Genomic DNA, 25914 nt, shown 5'->3' on the forward strand with positions numbered 1-25914 from the left:
TCAATGATGTAGCTTTGGTCCAAGTCAGTACTAGAATGCAGCGCCCTAGGTGTTCCCGTTAATTTTTTCTTGACTGTCTATCTAACAAGAAGATTCTTAAAAGAGTATCTGCCTTTCCCCAGATGCCCAACTTATGAATAAAACTGAACCGTCTGAGTGAAGTTGTTGGGTTAGGAAGTCAGGGTTGGGAAGGAGGGTAAGAAGCGGGTACATGAAGAGAAGAGAATGTGAACTCAATGAACAAGACTGCTTCAACCTGCTATGTAACTCCTAAGTTTAAAGGTGAGTACTAAGTTAATCACCACCCAATCCAGGACACAGCTGTAATATGGAAGGCCTCATTACCCGAGGGACTGTTTCCGGTTGTCTGATCCTGAACTTTTCCCTGTCTCTTAAAAAAAAAGAGAGAGAGAGAGAAAAGAAAAAGAAAAATGAACAATTTTAAATTTATTTCATTTTTCAATGTTTTCCAATGACATACTTGCCACTTCACTGCTAAGTCACTAAGATAGGTAGGTACACTGAACTCTGCTTCAGTGTCACTATAATCAGTGTTAAGCCCTAGGCAGGGAGGTGCTTTCTACCTCTTATCTCAGTTAATACCCTCATGTCTGCCAATCTTGCTTCAAACTTTATCTTCAAGAATAGTGCACTATAAATCTTCATGAACTTGACCTTCCATGAGCAGTACGCAAGCCTAATGTTCCCTGTGGCTCACTGCTGTTCCCAGCTTCTCTACCTCTATTCTCCATTAGGCCCATTCACATTATTTACTCTGGTTAAGCTGAACCAACCACTGCTCTCCACCCAACAAATCCCACTGCTCTCCACCCAAGAAATTCCACCCATCAGGAATTTTCCTGATCCATGTCCCCAACCAAAGGAATTTATCCTTATGGGCTTCCTCACAGGACAGAGTCAGGCCTTTGACAGGAGCTGTCAACTTCACACTGGGAACTCACACACGTTCCACTCTCTCTGTTAAAAGGGCAGTTTTCACTTCTGATTCATTGGTGTTTCAGCCCCAAAACACAAAACTATATCGCACATGCAAAGAACCTTGTAGAGAGGACAGCAATAACCAGCAGGCATCCACAGCATAAACTGAAAAAGCACTTGATGGTATACAGTGTACACTCCACAGCTTGGACTCATCTTTTGTGGCTATACTGCTCTCAGAGACACACTGACTGATGCTGCAGACAAAGCACTGCGGACGGTCTGGGTTTTATCCTCCCACATACGTTAATACAACACTCACTTCTTTTTATAGGTTTTTTCGTAAGTGGGATGCACCACATCTTCATCTTCAGGTTCTTCTGGAACGTCACAATTTCTAGTCAGAAAAATCACATGGGAATAACACGTCACCAGCGCCTATTCATACATATTGTACAGTACTTTCTGCCTTTCCAAAAAAGGGTACTACCAACTATATGGTACCTGAACTGTGGGTCAGGGTTATTGGAGCAATACCATTTTTCTGGAAGTTGATCTATCCCATCTGGTAATTTTCGCCACTTTAGACAGGAATCACATTGAACCCATGTCTGATCAGGACGTTTCCTGTAACAAAATAACAACTCAATATTAACATGGAAATACTGATCTAAGGACTTCATTGGACTTTCCATTGGACTTTCTCCCACAAAATTTTCTTATTAATTCTGTCCCTGAAAATTCCATAACTACTTTGGTGGACAATTAGTTTTTAAAAACAATTCTGGCTACTATTGAAGTGATAGACTAATTTAAACAGTGATTTAAATGTCTTGTTTATAGCACATTATTAATTTTTTCTATAGTAAGAACTCAAAAACCTAAGAAAATACTACAAATGACTTGCTCTGAAATTTATATTAAGTTAGCATCTGTAGTGTCAAATCCAATATACTTCTTAGTACAATAACAACTCAAGTACAGAAAATAGGCAAGTTGTGTTATTGCAATTTAAGCAATTTTTGTAACTGTATTACATTTTATCCTCTACTATAGCATATCTCTCAGAGAAGGCAATGGCAACCCACTCCAGTACTCTTGCCTGGAAAATCCCATGGACAGAGGAGCCTGGCAGGCTGCAGTCCATGGGGTCGCTAAGAGTCGGGCACGACTGAGCGACTTCACTTTCACTTTTCACATTCATGCGTTGGAGAAGGAAATGGCAACCCACTCCAGTGTTCTTGCCTGGAGAATCCGAGGGATGGAGGAGCCTGGCGGGCTGCCGTCTATGGGGTCGCACAGAATCGGACACGACTGAAGCGACTTAGCAGCAGCAGCAGCATAGCATTTCTCTGAACAACTTAAACTTGCCTATTTCTTTAGTTTATAAAATAAGGATTTTACAGTTTTATCATTCAAAAATGACTACGATCCTGCAAAGAATTTACGTAGACTCATTTAACATATAAAGAATTCAACTTAACGATAGTAACTTTTAAAATCTAGTTTAAAAAAAAACATTTAAATGGTTTTATAGAAACTTCAAACAATCCAACATTTTATAAAGTAAATATAAACCCCTTGTTTCAGGAGGTTACTACTGCTTACTTCTTTAATCCTGGTAGAAATTTTCTATGCTTATAAAAGTATGCATATGTACGTGGACAATTAAAGAACCCCACACAACGGAAAAATTAAGACACTGAGGTGCATCCTTTTTGTTTTCCATTATCTATCTTGGACATCCTTCCATCAGTACACAGAGTTATTATTCATTCAGAGGGCTTATGTGTTTTACTGAGGAGCACTGTTATCTTTTAATTCTTACAGCTCTATGAGGTAAAGACTATTACTGTTCCCATTTTACAAATGATAAAATGGAAGCTTATAAGAGGTCAAATAACATGTTCAATGTCACACAGCTACTTAAGCAGAACTACAATGTAAACTGAAATCCGGCTTTAGACTCTCAATCCTATTACATAAGTCCAGAGATTTTCAAACTATGGTGTACAACCCATTAGTGGATCATGAAGTCACTTTAGTGGGTCAAGATGAGCATTTTTAAATAAAATAAGTGTTATCAACACCAATAATACAGGTAAATACTGTTTCAAGAATCTTTTGTGTATAAATGCATATGTTCATCTTACAATATGCTGATTTGAGCTGTGGGACTTATTTCTTACTATGAATTAGATTCCAAGTTTATGAACACTGTACAACTGCCAGCCCTCCAAAACCACATCCTGATATTAAAGTCAATTATTTTTTAAATGTACTTACTGAATATCTTCAACTGGCAAGTTTAGAGGATATTCTGCATGTTTTTTCACTTTCATTTCATTCCAGTAATCATTCAGCTTATCTCCTAGTGCTGTTATTGTTAGCCTCAAAAAGAAGTAAATTATAAAATCAATTCAAGAAAAAAAAAAGATAAATATTAAATCTCTGTCAAACACAAAGAAAGCAGAAGCAACCTAGTATTTATTATGTGAACACTAGGGGGTGGGGCAGAGAAGGCAATGGCACCCCACTCCAGTACTCTTGCCTGGAAAATCCCATGGACGGAGGAGCCTGGTAGGCTGCAGTCCATGGGATCGCTAAGAGTCGGACACGACTGAGCAACTTCACTTTCACTTTTCACTTTCATGCACTGGAGAAGGAAATGGCAACCCACTCCAGTGTTCTTGCCTGGAGAATCCCAGGGACGGGGGAGCCTGGTGGGCTGCCATCTCTGGGGTCGCACAGAGTTGGACATGACTGAAGTGACTTAGCAGTAGCAGCAGGCGGTGTGAAGGGCAGGGTGGAGGATTCTCCAAAACGTTTAGTTAAGTAAGAACACTCAGAGTCATGGCAATCTTCTCTAAGTATCTTTAAAAGGTCATAGAACAGAGCCAGGGTCACCAGGAATAAGACAGAATATACTAGTACTTCAGGTCCTCTGCTGAGAAAGTATGCTGCCAATCAACCCACCAACTACTTTCTGAATCTCAACCTGGCAGCCCTTCCAGAGGAGCTCCAGCTGTGCTCTCCGGCCACGCGTGCTCTTCCCTCCAGCAGCAGAGACTGTTCCAGCCTACGCACAGCCCTGGGCAGAGACAGGTTTCCTCTAAGGACAGCTCAGCCCTACATCCCCTGCCAACAGCAGGCCATGTCTACAGACAGAGACTGATCGGGCCTTAAAAGCTCCTGCCATGGCAGGTAGTGTGTTCTTACGTCGGTCACAACCTCTACTGGGATCTGAACCTCTGACTTCTGGGACTGGGAACCCTCTCTGAGTCCCTTTACTGTCTACTCTTTTTCAACCCAGAGGTAACAGTTGTTATTTTTGCTCCTGATAGTTCTGGATAAGCCACTGTCCTTTTTAACCCTTTGAGCAATCACATTCTACTGCTGTGGTTAACAGCTCCTTGTATTTTCTTTGTTTAAATAACAGAGGTAGCTGTAGTCTCAGGACTGATATATTTATTGATTTTCTCTATCATGTGTTTCCTAATTTGCTGATTCTGCTATTATTCCTTTCCTTCCTCTTTATTTGTTCTTTATTTATAAGAAGTTTGCATTCTGTTCTATAATATATGCTCACTAGGACAGCTGTTGGTACTTCCTAAATTTACAAGTAAAATTGATGATCATATTTATTTTACGGCTTCTAATCATTCTTAGAAGATAGGAGTATTTCTGTCTAAAGTACAGAGGACTAAAGTTTCCTGAAGTTCCCATCTAAGATGGAAATTTCTAGGTTTTATATTTCACAAAAAAATGTTACCAAGAAAACATGAACTTCCTCTATTTAATACAAAGCTCAGAAATATTTCATTAGTAAAGACAGAGGAGAATATATTTCTATTTGCAATGGAGTAGAATATAATTCCTAGGGTGGAAAAAAATGATTACATGTGTTTTCTAGGTAAGCCTCCCACGAAAGAGAAACAAATTCAGCTTAGAAAAACTTAAGGAAGTATTTCCAAAATAAATTGTAAAAAGTCAGTCATCAATCATTTTAATAGGTAACATACCTGTATTCATTAGTATAATCAAAATCTTGTTTATTATGAGTTGGTTTTAGGAAATAGCAGTCTATAATCCCCACTACTCCAACACCCATGTTGTTTGCCTGAAAAACAAAATGAAATTGGCATTTTAAACATTAGATATGATACTCCTGCACTTCAGGCGGATTCTTTACCAGCTGAGCCACAAGGGAAGCCCTTCATGATGCTCAAAACAATTATTCCTTCACCAAAATTTAAGAACTTTATGAAACATTTTCCTATATTTTATTTTATGATTCTTACGACATTTAGATTGAATAACAGTATCTGGAATGTAACTTACTTCTGGGGCAGATAATTCCTAAAAATGTAATAGCTTTCCTCCAAAACCACTTCCACTGTCAAGCATTCACTTAAGACAAGTATAATCACTCCCAGTTTTATACAAGGGAAAAAAATCCTCTCTACTGGGATGCAATATCTTAGCAGGTAGAAACCACAACTCACTCCTTCCTATATCAGGGCCTAGCAAAGTCTCTGGCACATTAATATTCCATAAGTTTGCTAGACAGAAATTAAAGTCATTTATCCAAAGTTACATATTCAGTTGCTAACTGTGATGAAATAAAAATTTTAAATTCAACTTACGTAATTTATTTTTTAAACCTGCTAGTTAAAATATTGAACTCAACATATCTGAATCATATTCTGATTATCTATATATGATCAACATGTATATTTTGTCTGTAATTGTAGCTGAGTCTAAGTACAATGATAAAAAGTGAAATACTGACATATAAAAAGAAAATTTTCATAGATACAGCTATAGACAAAACCATAAAAACCTAATCTCAATGTGACTCTACTAAAAGCCATCAGTGGTTTCTCATTTTATACAAGTTGTAAATCACAGCACCCTTCACTTGTAGTTCCTTTCATGTTCTTTCTGGCCTTACCTTCCTCTTCCTTCATTACTGCATTCCCAATTACCATCTGGTCCAAAATGAAGTGAAAGTCACTCAGTTGTGTCTGACTCTTTGCAACCCCATGGATTATACAGTCTAGGGAATTCTCCAGGCCAGAATACTGGAGTGGATAGCCTATCCCTTCTCTAACGGATCTTCCCGACCCAGGAATTGAACCGGGGTCTCCTGCACCGCAGGTGGATTCTTTACCAACTGAGCTATCAGGGAAGCCTAATGCTCCAAGGAGATACCATATTCCCCTCAGCAAAAAGAGCTCTGGGGGCATGTGTATCTTTTCCTCTTTTTCTGCTGACATCTAGCATGGCAAATCATACCAAATACTTAATAAATTGTTTACTGAATCCAAATACTAGAACCAGTTCATCTTCTGGTACAGAAAAACATTAAAAGTTGGCTGTAAAAGCTTATTTTTTTATGAGTTCAAACTTAACCAAAAATAACACAAATTTAGCTGGGTTGGAAAAATGAGCTACACATCTTTCTTATGTCAAATTGATTAAAAGAAAAAAAAACTGTGTATTTTGTAGCAGACACTATTGGTTTTTTTGAATCCCAATTTGAAAAACTGAAGTACAGCTGATTTACAATACTATGCTAGGTGCAGGTGTATGACACATCTAATATTTTTAATTATACTCCATTTAAAGTTATTATTAAACACTGGCTACATTTCCTCTGCTGTACAATACAGCCGTATAGCTTATTTTATACATAGCAGTCTGTACCTCTTAATCCCCTGCCCCATCTCTCCCTGCCACCCTGTCCCCACTGTTAATCACTAGTGTCTTCTCAATATTTGAGTCTATTTCTGTTTTATTACATTTATTGAGTTGTTTATTTTTTTGATTCCACACATAAGTGATAATATACAGTCTTTTGTCTTTTTCTAATATATTTCACTAAGCATAATACTCTTCAGGTCCATCTACACTGTTGGAAAGAATTCAGAGTAAAATAAAACAAACAGAAAATGAAAATCATGGAACTCGAAAACAAAATATGCCTAGACTTAAAATCTTTTTAACAAAGCTGAATTTTAGAATTTAACACTAAATTCTTAACACACACACATCAAAAAAACATTTCTGTAGAAACAAGTAAAAGATAAACAGACTAACACAGTAGGCAATGTTCATCATCCTAAACTGAACTCTACAAAAATGAAAGTGGTTTAGAAGGAAAATTCTAACATATATAGGAACTAACTCCAGAAAAGTAAATCACCTATCAGATACTATTTTTTAGGCTACTGCAGCAACAATGAATTAAAACCGATCAATTTTATTCTCGCATAAAATAATCCAGGATCCTTATCCAAGTGTAGCGACAAGATCTGCATCTGTACCTGAGAGCCACACTCATCTTTAGGTCTAAGGAAAGCTATGTATGAGCCCCAATTCCTCATCTGTAAAACAGAGAAAATGCTCTGTCCTCCTTGTAAGATAATTCAAGACCAAATGAGAAAATAATACACAAGTGCTCTATGGTCAAGCCCCATAATGCTGTTAAAAACACTGATATTAGAAGTTGAGGCAAAGGCAGGGGGCTTCCATGGTGGTCCAGCAGCTAAGACTCTGCACTCTCAATGCATGGGACCTGGGTCTGATCACTGTTCAGGGACCTGGATCCCACGTGCCGCAACTAAAGATCCTATATGCCACAATGAAGAAATCCCACACCCCACAACTAAGAAACGGTGCAGCCAAATAAATACATATTTTAAGACAAATAAATAAAAATAATTAGGTAAAAAGCACATTATTTCACACTTGACCTGTAACATGTTATCCTAACTTTTACAAAAGAGTCAGACATTTTCAGATATAAGCTTACCCTTAACTGACATCCAACTTTTTCATAAGCTTTGATGAGTCTGTTTCTGTGATACATCATTATTCCGTAATGATCTTTATTTCTGCAATTGAATCCAAAAGTAATTCTCACAGTTTTATTAGTCTTAAATGTTAAGGAAAATTCTGAACACACCATCTCACTTCCTTTAATTCATCCTATATCCTTGAGTTCAACGGTGCATAAAAAAGGGCAAAGTTGGACAGGATTAGAATCTGTTGTCAGGATAAAAAGGGAAATGGGGAAGGGAAATACACTTGATATCTCTCTCTCTCTCTCTCTCTCTATATATATATATATATATATATATATACAGCATCTTAACAAAGTAAAGGATACCAAAAACTTGGGTCGATATATATCACGTTCAATGTAGGCAAGGCTCTTCGAAACTAGCTGGGTCTTTACTTTCTGTCCACGCAAGATGATCTGCATTCGTGGCTTTAGATATAATATACTGCAGTAAGCCTGCAAAGACACACAACAACTGACTGTTGGTTCCGAATAATTACCAATGGATGTGTTCAACATTACTTAATAGGTTTTTAAAAAGAAAGCTACCGCAGTGCTTTGAAAATAAAATACTCACTAACTCTTCAATAAAATACTACAGACTAAAAGGTGCTTTAGTTAGTATTTGATTACTGTATTAAAAACAAGCTCAATATACTGGAGCCAGTAAAAAGGGTTTGCAGAAAACAATCAACTGACCCACATAGATGTTGATAAGTTATGTGGAAACAAGTTTAGAAAGAGAGCATGTACGGTATAATCTCATTTTAATAGATGACCAGTGCAAAGTTCAATGCATGAAGCAGGGCACTCAAAGTCAGTGCTCTGGGACAACCCAGAGAGAGGTGGTGGGCAGGGACAGGGCGGGGGTGTGGTGTGGGGAATACATGTGCACCCGTGGCTGATTCATGTTGATATATGGCAAAAACCAATTAAAATAAATAAGTAAAAAATTTAAAAATGTCTATATATACAAAAAAGGACCTATATTTTCTGACTCTGCTGTCAAAAACATATATTATTATAATTTTAAAGCATCAATAAATTTTACTTGTGCAGAAATAAGCAAAAATCTAATATAAAAAAAGGGGACTATTATAAGTTTGAAAAGAAAAAAATGCAGCAATATTTAACGGAAGTGGACAGACAACACTTTTTCCAGATGGAACTGTAACCATCAGCAGTCATCCAAATGTGCTTTCAATTCTTTTTTCTTTATTTTTTAGTACCCTGACCAGGGACTGAACCTGAACAATCACAGTTTGAAAGCACCGAGTCCTAACCACTGCACTGCGAGGGTAAATGTATTTTCAATTCTTAATGCATCAAAGCTTAGATACTTGAGAATCATAACCAAACTTAGCATCCTAATACATGTTAGAATATGATCTCTGTGCCTGCCTGCAAGCTATCAGAAATCTCTAAAGGAAATGAACTGAACAACTCAATAAGGATATATTAATATGAAAAATTCAATACAAAACTAAAATTTGAACATTTCTCTCACTTTCTTCCTCCTGACTCCTGATTTCAAAAGTAGTGTTTTGTCACTTATAAAATTTATTACTGATATTTTGAAACATTTTACTTTGTGGTATACTAAAACTATTCCATCTGCTCTGGCTGTCTCTGGATATTCTTGAGCAAGACTTTCTTAACCACTAAGATATACTTCCCTATCACACTGGGGTATGGCAAGAAATAGGACCATCCGCCATTGTAATTGCTGAAATCTCAGAACAAGTTACACAGTAAAGCTATCAATGTTATCCTTAGCTTAGGTTGTGAGATAATTTTATTGCAAAAAAAGGGAACGGGGCCAGTCCCTGGAGGTCCGGCAGTTAGGACCCTGCACTTCCACTGCAGGGGGGTGCGGAAGGCCTGTGGCTCCTGGCTGGGGAACTAAGATCTGACACGTCACGATGTGGCTGACCAAAAGGAAAAAAAGTGTGTGTGTGTGTGTGGGGTGGGGGGGGCGGGGAGGGCAGAGTCAGTATCGCATGTCTCACAGTGACTAAGAAACAGCAGCATTATCATATCAACATTGTTATATTGAGACATTAATTCTTTCAATCTTAAAAGCATATTCCACTTTAAGGTCAATCTGAGAGATATTTACCACAAAATTATATTAACGCGCATTTTCTATAGGCTATATGTACAACTGCTTTAGAGTACCAATTAATGCATGTGTTCTAGAATATTTTAATTTTTTAAAAAGACAGTTTGGTATTTTGATTGAATTAACCAATATAGTCACCAGGGCATCTTGATTCAAGTAGTCCCAATCCAAATAATTAATCACACAGTAAAAGAACTTTTACAACCACTATAGACCTGATGACTTTGCAATTTAAAAACTTTTCTAAGAAAATAAAACAGACAATGAGCATGACAAATTTAATACACTGTTTCATGTCTGAGACACTTTCATTTAGATATTTCTGGCAGCATTTATAACACAAGTGGATAATGTAATTTCCATCATTTGCTAGTTTTCTCACTCCCACAGAGAGCAGAATACGCACCCTCAGGGAATAGTCACTCTCAGGGGCAATTTGGTCCATTCTTTCTTGCTTCTTGTACCCTTTCTTCCCTGTTGTCTCATCTAAATCTTCTGGAATTCTGATGTCATATTTATCCTTATCAAAATCAAACTCTGTTGTACTTTTGTAGCTGTAAAACATTTTTTTAAAGAGCTAAATATTAACTTCACCATAAGAGAAGCAAGGAAGTAACCTTTAGTTAACAAAATAAAGCACAAACAAATACATGGTAAGAGTCAAGATCTGAGGAGTTGGAGGCAGGAAGGAAGACAAGGAATCCAGGAAGGTGCAGAAACTGTATTTACTCACATATTACCAGTGGGAATGTCAAATGAGAGAGCCACATTCTGATAGCATCTTAAAAAACTAAACCAGCAACTGCCATATGATCCAGCAATTACACTCCTGGGCATTCATCCAATAAAATGATGACCATATTCCCACAAAAACCTCTCTGCACTTATTTCACAGCTTTATTTGTAGTAACTGAAAATTGTAAACAACTAGATTGGTAAACACACTGTGGTCCATGCATACCATGCAATACTAAAAAAGGAAGCAAACAGACACACACAAGAACCTGTATCGATCTTCAGAAAATTAAGCTGAATGAAAAAAGCCAATCCCAAAAGGTTTCACACTATATGATTCCAGTTATATAATAATATTCTTTAAAATGACAAAGACACAGAAATGGAAAAACATGTTAGCAGTTGCAAGGGATTAAGGAAGGAGTGGGTGTGGATATAAAAGGGATCTTGAGCTGATGAAAATGTCCTTACTGTATCAATGTTAGTATCAACAGTACTATCTTAGTACAGTGTTCCAAGATGTTACCACTGGGGGGGACCTGGGGAAGGAGTACCTGAGATTTCTTACAACTACACAGGAGTCTGCAAGTACCTCAAAATTAAGTTTAAAAAAAAAAATGGGGGTGAGGATGGGAAGAGCAGGGAAGAAAGGAAGAGAAAAGAAGAAGGGAATGCAAGAGGTCAGAAAAGCATAAGAATGAAAGGATTTTAAGATTATCACTCTTTTAGCTTAACTCCTCCGGTTCAACAGATCAATTAGATCTCTCATTATTATACACTCACCCTAAAGTTCATAGCTTCATTTGGAAAGGATTTTATCCTCAGAAAGATTTAGCAACACAGAAGTCTCATCTATATTACGTTTCTCAACAGATGCTGAATCATGCTTAGCTTTACGTAATGAACCAAAAGGATTTTTCTAACTTTACCAAGCTGGGATTTGTTGCTGGGCTTTATCTTGTTGTGTCTTTTTTTTTTTTGAGGAGAGGGATGGTATAACCAAGAGCAAAAAAACAGTGCTATGTAGATAGAGTGGCAGAGCCAGGAAATTTATTTATAATAATATAAAATTATCTCAAATTAAAGCCAAAGAAGCCTCAATGAGACACTCTTGGGAAAAGGTAAATCATTAAATATGCCATAAAATGAGGACTTTCCAATACATTTCTACTCGGTGTAACAATGGATGAACATAATGAAATTACTCCATGCACTTTACTTCCCAAATGGTTAACCAGATGAGGGTTACCGTTTCATTTACCTTCTGAGATTCCAAATGATGATCCTGGTTCCCTTCTTGCCTATGATAGCATCAAGTTCTGCCAGTAACTGCTGTTCCTTAGAAAATAGAGAATGTTCCAGAATTGCAGCAAGGCTTGCTTTTGATTCTGTTGAATTTAATACCTGTCGTATATCCTAAGTTAAAGACTTAGACCAATAACATTTTTCAATTATAATATGGAAATCAACTCAAACTGAAAAACTACTAAATTACCCTCAATTTTAAAATCACAGTGTGATTTCAAATGTACAACAAGAAGTATGAACAAGTATATTATGACTCCTAACGAATTTAATGATTTCAAATATTTGAATGTTTATACAGAAGACATTTTCCTAAAGACATCTTGTTTTCCATGGTTGTTGGTGAAAATTTCAAGCCAGACCGTAAGTCTTACTGACCACAAAAAGACTGAAATAAAAAGGTGAGCCCAGGGAAGCTTAATAAAAATGCAATCACCTTATGTTGAGTATTTCCATGGCACAATTCCAACAGAGACCAGAGAGGGACAAACATTTAGCCCAGATGCAGAGCAGAAGCAGTGAATAGGAACAAGAGCTAGAATGGAAGGTATGATTTAAAAACAAGAACCAGAGGAGGGCAACAGGATGGAATGGTCCAGACCACTTCCTCAGTTTCCATTTCAAAATCAAAAGGATATGTTCTTTGTTGAATGCCACGATTGGGACAATAACATGTTCTGCTTTTATGACTTCCAAGTACGTCTGAGACAAGAAACCCACGCTCATGCTTTCTCCATTTTTGGTAAAAACCATTGCATCTTTACCCAAACGCATAGATCCTGACTTGAAGCCATTTCCATACAATCCAACTGGGACATGATCATTCATGGTGACTTTCTCACTGAAGCCAAAGCTAAAAGGAAAAAAGTATAAACTTCATTTATTTTAATTCAAACATTGTTAATATCAAGCAAAATGCCTAAGTTTGAATGTTGGCCCTATCCTTCCTTGCTGGAAGATCTGTACTGATGTGTTTCCCCATCTCTTAAGTGAAGGAAGCCAAATCCACACTATAGGGATGTAAGGATTGTTGCTGTTTTTAGTCGCTCAGTTGTGTCTGACTCTTTGTGATCCCATCGACTACAGCCCACCAGGCTCCTCTGTCCATGGGATTTCCCAGGCAAGGATACTGGAGTGGTTGCCATACACACACTAAAACAGGAGCTCATTGCCTGGCACATCCTAGCTGAATGGATGAACTAACTGAGGCTTCTGGGACCTTGAGATTTCACCTCTTCCTCCTGCTGAGGAGAATCTGCCTTTGCTAGCGGCATACAGAACGCTGGAGGACAGCAGAAGCGCCTCTGTTCCAAACCCTCCCTCTATCTCCATCCTGTACTACGTATTTTTAGCTTCCATGTCAGGTACATCTGGCTTCATCCTGATATCCTGTTCTTTGACCCTAGAGCCCAAGGCCTTATGGCTATGCTACTTCCTCATCCTTTGAATCACTTTAAATTTACCAGTTCCCATTCCCCAAAGTGTTAGGTTTTATTGGATATGGTAGCTAAAACTATTTTTCTACTAAAGCACAAACAACAGAGGACAGTGTGCTACAACTCTAAAGGAATGGTGGGATTTTAGGTAAGTTAAGACGTGAGAGGGATGATGAGAATGGCCGGGATTGCCGAACAACGTCAGTAGAAACTGATATAAGACTTAGAGAACAGAGCACATTATGGGTTCAACATTTCAGGTTTAACAAACAGGAACTACAGGCAATGAGAATGGCACATGAACACTTCAACTAGGCAACAACAATGATTTTAAGGAGTGTGACCCTTTTACATACCTTAGCATTTTATGTAATTTGTCTGAAGTCATACCGTTCCCGTTATCAGTGAATGTCAGGCATATACAGTCATTTATTACTGTTTTGTCAATCCATATCTGTTTAGCATTCACATCAGGATCATAAGCATTATCTGGGAAACAAAAGTTAGAAAAATTTTGATTGTGGTTTTTAAAGAAGAGCAATCCATTTTGAACAACCCTTTATAACCAGCAACAAAATAATATATTTTAAGGAAAATTTAAAAGCTGAAATATTTCCGAACTCCTAAGACTTGATGACATGAAACTAACCTGAACCATGCTATATATTGCTCACTGACTCTTCAAAGAATTAACTCTATCTAAAGCCCTCCATCTGTTACATGAAGAATGGAGATGGGAACCCACTACACTAAATAAATGTAAAGCCAAAAGAATCACTGCCAGGAAGAGGTGATCAAGACAGGAAGGTCTCTGCCCGAAGAACTAGCCTAACTATCATAAAGGAAACTGAGCTGAGTGTCAACAGCACTTCAGGCTGACATGGAAGGTCCACACAAGATCACTCAATGAATGAGAAAGCAGTATGCTAACGTACACACAGATCAAAGTTTACCTGCTGCACATTTCTTCAAAGTTTAGCCCTTTTTAATCTAACATAAGCTTCTGACGACAGGTACGTTTTATCATCTTCGTGAAAGTGACAGTCGCCTAGTGGTATTTACTCTGCAACACCATGACCTGTAGCCCACCAGGCTCCTTTGTACATGGAGTTCTCCAGGCAAGAATACTGGAGTGGGTAGCCATTCCCTGCTCCAGGGAATTTTCCCAACCCAGAGATCAAAGCCGGGTCTCCAGAATTGGAGGCGGGTTCTTTACCATCTGAGCCACCAGGGAAGCCATCTCTGTACACCTCATCATTTAACACCCTTGTCTAGCATACTTGTTTCTCTCAGAACAGTTATTAAGTATTAAGGACTACAGCAAAGAAAAAGGAAAAAAATTTCAACAGCAGCAGTATTAAAATCAACTTATCAACTATCTAAAATCTATCTGAATATTTCTGACTAAAAATACTTTTGAGGTATATTTTGAAGACTTTATTATAATATAAAAAGTGGCTCTCAAACTCCTGTAAGCCTTCAATTAAAATGAAATAATCTTTCTCATCAACCACTTCAGCATTATTAAAAACAACACACTTAAAATGTGAAACACCACAAAAAGCATAATGGCTTTCAGTTGCCCTATCCCAAAACTAGACAAGTACTATGTATGAATGAACAGTCCCAGCTGAGTAGTTCCTCTGGGTTGCCATAAAAAGGAAAAAGAGTGAGCGTGAATAGCTGTAATGTTATCTCATTTATACTTCAGAGTTTACATCTCAACAGAACATGTTAGGGACTTTGGAAAATCTAACTACACCAAAGAAAAGAAGGAAGTGAAAGCCACTCAGTCATGTCTGACTCTTTGTGACCCCATGGCCTATACACTCCATGGAATTCTCCAGGCCAGAATACTGGAGTGGATAGCCTTTCGCTTCTCCAGGGGATTTTCCCAACCCAGAGATCAAACCCAGGTCTCCCATATTGCAGGCAGATTCTTTACCAGCTGAGCCACAAGGGAAGCCCAAGAATTCTGGAGTGGGTAGCGTATCCCTTCTCCAGAGGATCTTCCTGACCCAGGAATCAAACCTGGGTCTCCTGCATTGCAGGCAGATTCTTTACCAACTGAACTATCAGGAATAAAGAAAAGAAGGGTTCTCAAATTTTCTTTCTTTCCTTATTCTTGGCGCATCCACTTTAGAACCATTCCTTGACAAATAATCTAAAGTGTATCTAAGAATTCCCAAAAATATAGTTTTCCTTTATTATCTATTTCTCAAACACGTTTAAATCAAACAATTCATGTGTATGAATTTTACCAAAGAAAAACGATCATGACCTTGCCTCTTTTCTCATGTTCACCAAAACACTTTTAGGACTTCCCTGGAGGTCCAGTGGTTAAGAATCTGCCTTGCAACACAAGGGACACTGGTTCGACCCCTGGTCGAGGAAGACCCCACATGCCTCAGAGCAGCCAAGCCAGCAGACCACAACTACCGAGCCGACAGCCCGCGAGCTGCAACTGCTGAGGCCCGTGCACCGAGCGCCCGTGCTCTGCAACGGGAGAAGCCCGCACACCACAAGAAGAGTAGCCGCTGCTCGCCGCCTCTAGAGAAAGCCTACATGCAGCAGCAAAGACCCACCAGAGCCAAATACATATATACATACATATAAAACCTCCTAATTACTAACAGCAGAAAAATATTATAAATAATTTCCAACTTTAAAATAAACATAATTCTCATTTTTCGGCAACAGATCTATTTCTTTTATGATGCGACTAAAAATATTTTCAACATAAATGCTTCAGGAACCCTGCAAATTAAAATACTTTGCTCTGACAGTAGTATAGGGAAATACTTAAAACAACAGTATACAGGGAAAGCTGGGCAACGACCGATCGGAGACTAGTTTGAATGGTTGTGATGCTAGGTAACCTTTACTAATGTTATCACTGACACATTCGGTTTTTTTAAAAAGCACATCTTCATGTTACTTTTCAATAAAAAGCTTTCTAGAACTTCAACTGCCACCAAGAGATTATATATGAAACATCAATTTACTTACCTATTAATTCAGCGACTGCACTAAATGGCCAAGTGTGACTTGTAGAATTTGTATGTAAAAACTTCGGGCAAAGCTGAAACAAATCAATGATTCATGTAAATTAATTAAGGTCTCACTTTTGCAAATAGAAGCCAAAATAATCTTCTGTCACAGTATTAACACCAAGATCAAGCAAAAAGGACTTAACTGCTTGTGCCAGGAGATACCTGGAAGATAAAACACAGATGAGATTCCTGGAAAGTGAGGCTGAAAATCAGCCAGTTTCTCATTAAGATGGGCGGCAAACCCCTTGCCTCTTTGCGCCCACCAATCCAGAGTCGTATCAGAAAGGGCCCAATTCCAAGATGCTCCACCCTGCTGGACCTGCCTCAAAATTGAGAGCATTAGTTGCTCAGGTGTGTCCCATCTCTGAGATCCTGTGGGCCCACCAGGCTCCTCTGTCTATGGGATTCTCTAGGCAGGAATACTGGAGTAGATTGCCATGTCCTCCTCCAGGGTATCTTCCAGATCCAGGGATCGAACTTGCATCTCTAACATCTCCTGCATCGACAGGTGGGTTCTTTACCACTAGAGCCACCTCAAAATTACCTTGAGATAAAACTAAGACTTTGTCAAAGGGATGTTTTCGCCTTTTGTGCATTAGGCTTAATAAACATATCTATAAACTCCTCAATGCCAAGTAACAGCTCAAATGCAACAAACCCCCTTGACTTCCAGAGATTTTGTCTGATTCATCGTAATAAAGGATGGAAGAGTATGTTAATCATACATGGCACTCTCTTAATCCTGAGTAATGCAGATATCAAATGTGTAAAAACATACAAATGGTTTAAAAAGGCTGAGGCTTGGATATTTCAATATGCAGATAATTTTCATGAAATGAGGGCTTTTCTGTGTTCATTTTGAACAGATTATCTCATATTTAAGGAAGAAAAAAGAGGCAATTTAAGTGTTTCATGTAAAGAGCCTAGAGATATGACTATAACCAAACATTTGTAGTGTTCAGCTGCTCCCACAAGATGTCAGAAAAAGCTCTGCTTTTCCTCTGACCACCCTCAATTTTAGACAATCGTCAAGCATTTTTACCATCAGGTTGAATTACACATGTGAGAAAAGGTATTCTGTACAAGAGTGGTTTGCAAACTGGAGTATATGGAATTCCGACTTTCTACAGCATTTATCTATGTAATAACGGAGTATAAGGAATTCCAGAACTTTCTAAAAGAGTTTTTATAAAGAAAATCAATTTCCAGACCTTCATCTTCTACAAGAAACCTCCTGTCAATTAGTCCACCTGAGTCCTATCCTAGCCCCTCCTCTTGTGCAAGCATCACTTCTCCATTTATAAAGGAACACTCCTCAGCCAATCTAGATCCTACTATGGGATATGGTCTTGAGGTGTCAGCTACCAAAGGAGAGAATGACTGATCAACACCAGTACCCTTAGAAGAGTTTGTCTTTGTTCTCTACTTTATGAATTTGTTAGGTATGACGTCTGGAGTTAGAAATTGGGTATTCTGCAGCAGATGCAGGTTTGATGCCTAGCTTGGGAGGATCCCCTGGAGGAGGAAATGGCAACAATTCCAGTACGCTTGCCTAGAAAATCCCATGGACAGAGGAGCCCAGCAGGCTACAGTCCACAGGGTTCAGCTGGACACAGCTGGGCACAAATGACACAGGGGTGAAGTCTGGAGTTAGAAACTAGGTATTTAGGTCCCTGTTTAATACTTTTAGATATCTGGCAGACTGTGTGCAGATTGTCAACTTTCATTTAACGACTTCATTTTATACACCACCTCCAAATGACATGGTATACAGTGTTTCCTGGGTAAGAGTCCCAGGGGAACAAAGCAAAGAAGGCATCAGTAAGAAATGATGAACGCTAAATAGTGGCTTTTAGTGTATTTAAACACAAGCATTACGTATCAGTTCAGTTCAGTCGCTCAGTCGTGTCCGACTCTTTGTGACCCAATGAATCGCAGCACGCCAGGCCTCCCTGTCCATCACCAACTCCTGGAGTTCACTCGGACTCACGTCCATCGAGTCAGTGATGCCATCCAGCCATCTCATCCTCTGTCGTCCCCTTCTCCTCCTGCCCCCAAGCCCTCCCAGCATCAGAGTTTTTTCCAATGAGTCAACTCTTCACATGAGGTGGCCAAAGTACTGGAGTTTCAGCTTTAGCATCATTCCTTCCAAAGAAATCCCAGGACTTATCTCCTTCAGAATGGACTGGTTGGATCTCCTTGCAGTCCAAGGGACTCTCCAGAGTCTTCTCCAACACCACAGTTCAAAAGCATCAATTCTTCAGTGCTCAGCCTTCTTCACAGTCCAACTCTCACATCCATACATGAACACAGGAAAAACCATAGCCTTGACTAGACAGACCTTAGTTGGCAAAGTAATGTCTCTGCTTTTCAATATGCTATCTAGGTTGGTCATAACTTTTCTTCCAAGGAGTAAGCGTCTTTTAATTTCATGGCTGCAATCACCATCTGCAGTGATTTTGGAGCCCCCCCAAAATAAAGTCTGACATTGTTTCCACTGTTTCCCCATCTATTTCCCATGAAGTGATGGGACCAGATGCCATGATCTTCGTTTTCTGAATGTTGAGCTTTAGACCAACTTTTTCACTCGCCACTTTCACTTTCATCAAGAAGGGTGGTGTCATCTGCATATCTGAGGTTATTGATATTTCTCCCGGCAATCTTGATTCCAGCTTGTGTTTCTTCCAGTTCAGCGTTTCTCATGATGTACTCTGCATATAAGTTAAATATTGCATAGGAACCTGGAATGTCAGGTCCATGAATCAAGGCAAATTGGAAGTGGTCAAACAAGAGATGGCAAGGGTGAACCTTCACATTCTAGGAATCAGTGAACTAAAATGGACTGGAATAGGTGAATTTAACTCAGATGACCATTATATCTACTACTGTGGGCAGGAATCCCTCAGAAGAAATGGAGTAGCCATCATGGTCAACAAAGAGTCTGAAATGCAGTATCTGGATGCAATCTCAAAAACGACAGAATGATCTCTGTTCGTCTCCAAGGCAAACCATTCAATATCACAGTTATCTAAGTCTTTGCCCCAACCAGTAACGCTGAAGAAGCTGAAGTTGAACAGTTTTATGAAGACCTACAAGACCTTTTAGAACTAACACCCAAAAAAGAAGCATTATGTATAGCTATTATTAATTCTCATCTCTAAAACAATTAGCTGGAAAGAAAAACTCCCTAGAACAGCCAACACACACGCACACACACATACCAGACAGACTATGGAGTATCTGATCACACACACACACACACACACACACACACACACAGGTCATATACACTGATCACACACACACACAGCCCTATAGAGTATCTTTAACTAGACGCGTGATCCTGATCTCACACACACACTGATCACACACACAGCCTCTGGAGTATCTTTAACTAGATGTGTGATCCTGATCCCAGGTAAGCAATTGAACCTTCTATGCCTCAGGTTTTATTGTCTGTGAAAATGAGGATGATAGTAACAGCAGCTTACCAAGATGTTAGAAGAATTAAATAACTTAATATTTGTAAATACTCAGAAGAACACCTGGGACATAATAAGCATTATAAGTGTGGTTTTTTTTTTTTTTTTTAAGGTAAGCATGTCTTTAAAGTCCCAGGTGGCACAGTGGTAAAGAATCCCAATGCCAGTGCAGGAGATGCAAGAGACATGGGTTCAATTCCTGGGTCAGGAAGATTCTCCTGGAGTAGGAGATGGCAACCCACTTCAGTGCTCTTGCCTGGAAAATTCTTTGGAATGAGGAGCCTGGCAGGCTACAGCCCATGGGGTTGCAAAGAGTTGGACACAACTGAGTGACTATGAATGAACTATGAACATACCTTTAAAGGCACAATTGAGCTCACATATAAATAAAGAAAATACTCAAGGGCCTCAAGTCAAGAAGAAATTAAAAACAAAAATTAGATTTGAAAATAGGGATACCCTAGGGACTAGAGTGGGGTGCTTAACTGGAATATGAAGGTTTCCATTTTAATGGTGACTGTGGATTGGAAATGTGGCAGAGAAGCATGTACTTGAAGGTAGCTGCCCCCTCCTACCTCAATGCAAAGGTGGGCAGGGGAAATATGCCCAATGAGAAGCTTGTCTGTTTCCGTCTGCAGTCAAGGTTAAAAGAAAAAAGTGTATCATGAGGTTCTGTAAAGAGGCACGTCTTCACTTGGGTTAAGTGTTTCAATTTAACCTGCAGAACCACTGTGGAGACACAGCCTCAACCAGACTGCACATGATTCTCTGGGGTCATTCAGTTCAGTTCAGTCGCTCAGTCGTGTCCGACTCTTTGCGACCCCATGAATCGCAGCACGCCAGGCCTCCCTGTCCATCACCAACTCCCGGAGTTCACTCAGACTCACGTCCATTACTTGGGGAATATTTGAGTACACAATCTAAAATAATCTAAAATAATTGTTTAAGCAAACAATCCATCAGGAGAAAACGTTTTCAGGCAAGACAGAGCAGTCTTAGTGTGCCCCCAGCTTCAACACGGGGTAAAAGCAACACCAGCCTATAAAACTGCTCCTGCTGCTGCAGCTCGCTCAGTCGCGCCCGACTCTGTGAGACGCCAGAGACTGTAGCCTGCCAGGCTCCTCTGGCCATGGGATTTTCTAGGCAGGAGTACTGGAGTGGGTTGCCATGCCCTCCTCCAGGGGATCTTCCCAACCCAGGGATCGAACCTGGGTCTCCTGCATTGCAGACAGATTCTTTACCACTGAGCCACCGGGGAAGCCGTATAAAATAAGAATCCCTTGAAATAGCTAGACCTTTAAAAAGTAAGACTCCCCTCCAAAAAATGCACAAAAAGGAGATGCAATGAAGACCATATAGATATTTTAAAGAATCAACAGAATTTTTAGAATCAACAAATGGCCCCAGATTTTAAAAATCCTTTAAATATAAGACTTTGAATGTGGATGCCTGAACACAGGAGTGTTTACCTCGGCTCCCTCTTGGAGCTGCTGTCTAATGAAGGAAAAGGGGTGGGGGGCATAAACCCAGGAGAACCAAAAGAACCAAAGCAGCAATTAAAAATAGTGGACAAAATAGCAGGTTGGAGACTGGGAAGTACAGAGTAGTGACAACTGCTTCAATATCCTGGAAAGAACGAAACCCAAAGCCTGCAGGAGATGGGAAAACCAACAAGAAGTAGATCAGAAACCCTGGCAATCCCAGGAAGACTTAAGAAATAAGACTTGCTCCTTTGAAGTCAAAGATACTAGATGTCATATGAAAAATGGGAAAGGCTGAAAGTAAAGAAGAAAGATTCCCGGATCCTTTTACCCTGAGCAAGTCCTTCAACTACACTCAGCAAACCATGGGAAGACAAGAGGTCTGTTCTCTGGAGAAACTGATGGCCGTCGACTCAGAGACAAGTGAAAATAGGTGGGTAAAAGCAAGCCAGCCAACAGGCCAGAAGAAATGCTCAAAGGATTTTCCACAAGGGTGTAAAGACCATTGAATGAGGAAAAGACAGTTTTGCAACAAATAGTGCTGGGAAAACTTGATATTCGTAAAAAGAATCAAGTTGTACCCTTGTTGTTGCTCAGTCACTAAGTCGTCTCTGACTCCTTGCGACCCCACGGACTCTAGCACACCAGGATTCCCCATCCTCCACTATTTCCCAGAGTTTGCTCAAGTTCATGTCCACTGTGCCGATGATGGCATCCAACTGTCTCATCCTTTGCCACCCTCTTCTCCTTCTGCCTTCAACCCCTTTCATGGATCACACCCCTGTCATGGTGAAGGGGTTTACATAACTCAATGAAGCTACGAGTCATGCTGTGGAGGGTCACCCAAAACAGACGGGTCATAGAGGAGAGTTCTGACAAAACATAGTCCACTGGAGGAGAGAATGGCAAACCACTCCAGTATTCTTGCCACAAGAACCCCCTGAACAGTACAAAAAGTCATACCCTTTCCCTAAACCATAAACAAAAATTAACTCAAAATGAATCAAAGACTTGACCTTCAGAGCTGAAACGCTAGAATCTTTAGAAGAAAACATAGAGGAAACATTTTATGACATCGGGTTTGGCAATGATTTTGACATGTCACCAAAAGCACAAGAAACAAAAGAAAAAAGAACCTGAATTGTACTAAAATTTAAAACTTCTCTACATCAAGTGACACATTCTACGGAGTGAAAAGGCAACCTACAGAAGAGGGGAAAAAACCCAGCAAATCAAGTAATATGCAAAATATATAAAGAATTCTCACAACTCAATAAGAAGACGATAAATCAATTTAAAAACGGGTAAAGGACTCAAGACATTTCTCCAAAGATGCTCAACATCTCTAATCATTAAGGAAATGAAAAAGGCAAAACTACAGTGAGATACCACCTTACATGCAAAGGCACGACCATTATTAAAAACAACAACAACAACAAAAACCCACAACAACAAAAACAGAAAAGAACAAGTATTGGAGAGGCTGTAAAGCAATTGGAATTCCTGTGCACCCGACTGCAGGACTAGAAAAGGTCAGTTTTCATTCCAATCCCAAAGAAAGGCAATGCCAAAGAATGTTCAAACTACTGCACAATTGCACTCATCTCACAAGCTAGCAAAGTAATACTCAAAATTCTCCAAGCCAGGTTTCAATAGTACATTAACTGTGAACTTCTAGATACTCAAGCTGGATTTAGAAAAGGCAGAAGAACCAGAGAACAAATTGCCAACATCCACTGGATCACAGAAAAACAAAGGAATTCCAGAAAAACATCTGCTTCACTGACTATGTGAAAGCCTTTGTGTGGGTTACAACAAACGGAGTATCCCAGGGACAGTGAAGCCTGGTGGGCTGCCATCTCTGGGGTAGCAGAGTTGGACACGACTGAAGTGACTTAGCAGCAGCAGCAGACTGTAGCCCGCTAGGGTCCTGGGTCCATGGAATTCTCCATGTAAGACTACTGTAGTAGGTTGCCATTTCCTTCTCCATGGGCTCTTCCTGACCCAGGGATCAAACCCAGGTCTCCTGCACTGGTGCGCAATTGCTCAGTCATATCTGAATCTCTGCAACACAATGGAGTGAGTTGCCATTTCCTACTGCTGAGATCTTCCTGACCCAGGGATAGAACCCGAATCTCCTAAGCCACATGGGGAGACAGATTTGGGGAATGATAATTCCTTGCTTTCTGACTGCTTCCCCCCCCCACCCCGTCCCGGTGTCCTACTGAACTCCTGCATTGGTAGGTGGATTCATTATCACTGAGCCATCAGGGAAGCCCCAAAGTTATTCTAAACATCCTTATTTTCTAGTCTAACATTTTTATTCTCTAGGAACAACAGATTCTGACACAGAGTACCTCAACGACAAGCTGGCTCTTCCTACCTGATCACCCAATACCGAAACTCACCAAACGACAAGCTCTATTCAGGTATGAACATCCAGCTTTTAGTGTGTCATCTGGAAATATAAGCACACTTGAGAATGTGTAAAATTAGAATAAAAAACAACACACAGTAAAAAGAACATAAAGAAGACAGAGGCAATGCAGTGAACAAAAGAAAACTTCAAAAATACTATGAATAATACAGCCAGTGACAAGAACAAATATTTTGTCGAGTTTTTTAAAGATTTTCGGAGAACAAGACAACGTTTCTAATAATTAAATACACGGTAAAAGGTAGGAGATCAAATGGAGAAAATGTTTTTAAAGATATTCGGAGAACAAGACAATGTTCCTCATAATTAAATACATGGTCAAAGGCAGGAGATCAAATGGGGAAAGTCTCCCCAAAAGAAAAGAAAAAGCAGTGAGAAGGAAAACAGAAGACGAAAAACAGAAAAACAGATGGGAAATTGCTGTCAAAAATCTGAGAAAATTTCCCTGATATTATTATAAGTTTCTAGCCTAAGTACTAGAACAATGTATTGCATGCGTGCTTAGTCACGCAGTTGTGTCCAACTCCTTGAGACCCCAGAGACTGTAGCCCAGCCAGCTCCTCTGTCCATGGGGATTCTCCAGGCAAGAATACTAGAATGGGTAGCATGCCCTTTTCCAGGGGATCTCTCCAGCCCAGGGATGGAACCCAGGTCTCCCTCATTGCAGGTGGATTCTTTACCATCTCAGTCACCAGGGGAAGCCCAGTATAATGCATAGGACTCTATTAAACAATAAAGCATGCCTTGAAAATTCTGACAAGAAATCACTTCTAATCTAGAATTACAAGCCCAGCCAAATTAGATGTAAAGAAAGAGCAAGGATAGCATAAACATATTTCCAAGAAAAGACACATAAATGTTCTTCCCATGTACTCTGTTCTCGAGAAGCTACCTGTTTTTGGAAAAATGGATAGGCTTCACTATTAACAGTAACAAAGACAGCAAATGTTTACTGAGTATTTATGGCATGCAGAGGGCCGTTATTAGACTTTTATGTGTATTGGTTCAGTTAATTTTTAAAGCAGCCCTTTTAGGTGGTAAGATGATTATTCTCTCTTCAGGTCACACATTGTTATCTGTCAGACTTTGAACCCAGGCATGTGGGCTCCAGAACCCATGTTCTCAATCACTAAGCTACTGCTGGTGGCCAAGAGTAAACCCCAGAAGAGGAATATGTGATGGGAAGGAAAAACAAAGAAAAGGGGAAGGAAATGTCCATAAAAATGATAAAGGGAAGTCCCCAACTCACAACTGAACCAGCAAAAATGACAAAATTTGGGTGTGCTTGAACACATCTGGAAAAGATTTTCCAGTTGTCTGAAAGTTTGGATGAAAGAGTAATCAGTACAGAGAAAAACTAAGCAAACAAATACAAATAAATTACCAACTTCAAGGAAAACACAAAACTATACAGCAAAGAAAAAGCAATCATAGTTTTGGCTGGCTCATTTCTGAATAATGCTAAGAGTGATAATAAATCATATGATAATTCAGCCAAAAGAAAAAGTGAACTGAAGAGTGTGCATATGTGTCACTTAAATCTATAGTAGGATTTCTGGAAAACAACAAAATGGTATCAGCATTTACTTAGACTCATGGAGGCAAAAAGCAAAAACTTAAGTTTCTGTCACTCTGCATTCCATTTCAGAATTTACAGAGCTAATGATTTTTTAAAATTTGCACACATTATGGGTCACTTTATGTTCTATGATTTTTGACAAACCCATAAACAACATCTGAGAGCTATACCAAAGGGATGATTCAAACCTTCAAAAATGAAACTATTTATGGAAACTGAAATATCTATTTCACATAATTTTCATGTTACGAAACATTATTCTTTGATCTTTTTTTCCCCCAAACATTTAAGGATCTTGTAGCCATATAAAAACAGGTGGCAGGCTGGATTTGGCCCATAAACTGCAGTTTGCCAACTCCTGTCCTAAAGCAACAGACCACTTGGAATACAGTCCAGAAGCTGCAGATAGGAGATTTCCATCACTGAGCTTCAAAACAGTCCGTATTACCCATAAAACAAAGACGTAGCACATGGACAGCTGCTACACCCAGAGAACCA

General features: G+C 39.3%; 1 protein-coding gene across 1 annotated transcript in view; it reads right to left on the reverse strand.

Moving 5' to 3' along the window:
* MORC3 (MORC family CW-type zinc finger 3) overlaps window positions 1-25914 on the reverse strand; it is a 44039-nt gene that overhangs the window by 15363 nt on the left and 2762 nt on the right. Inside the window, exons 2-13 of the mRNA XM_040264228.1 lie at window positions 16394-16466; window positions 13741-13873; window positions 12587-12801; window positions 11905-12052; window positions 10315-10462; window positions 8114-8242; window positions 7757-7879; window positions 4962-5059; window positions 3226-3330; window positions 1444-1566; window positions 1262-1336; window positions 346-391 (exon numbers count right to left, since the gene is read on the reverse strand). Coding sequence (XP_040120162.1) covers window positions 346-391; window positions 1262-1336; window positions 1444-1566; window positions 3226-3330; window positions 4962-5059; window positions 7757-7879; window positions 8114-8242; window positions 10315-10462; window positions 11905-12052; window positions 12587-12801; window positions 13741-13873; window positions 16394-16466 — 1416 coding nt within the window. The remainder of the gene's footprint in view (window positions 1-345; window positions 392-1261; window positions 1337-1443; window positions 1567-3225; window positions 3331-4961; window positions 5060-7756; window positions 7880-8113; window positions 8243-10314; window positions 10463-11904; window positions 12053-12586; window positions 12802-13740; window positions 13874-16393; window positions 16467-25914) is intronic.

The sequence above is a fragment of the Oryx dammah genome, unplaced genomic scaffold (genome assembly GCF_014754425.2).
Source record: "Oryx dammah isolate SB20612 unplaced genomic scaffold, SCBI_Odam_1.1 HiC_scaffold_2, whole genome shotgun sequence".
NCBI classification, from domain to species: Eukaryota; Metazoa; Chordata; class Mammalia; order Artiodactyla; family Bovidae; genus Oryx; species Oryx dammah.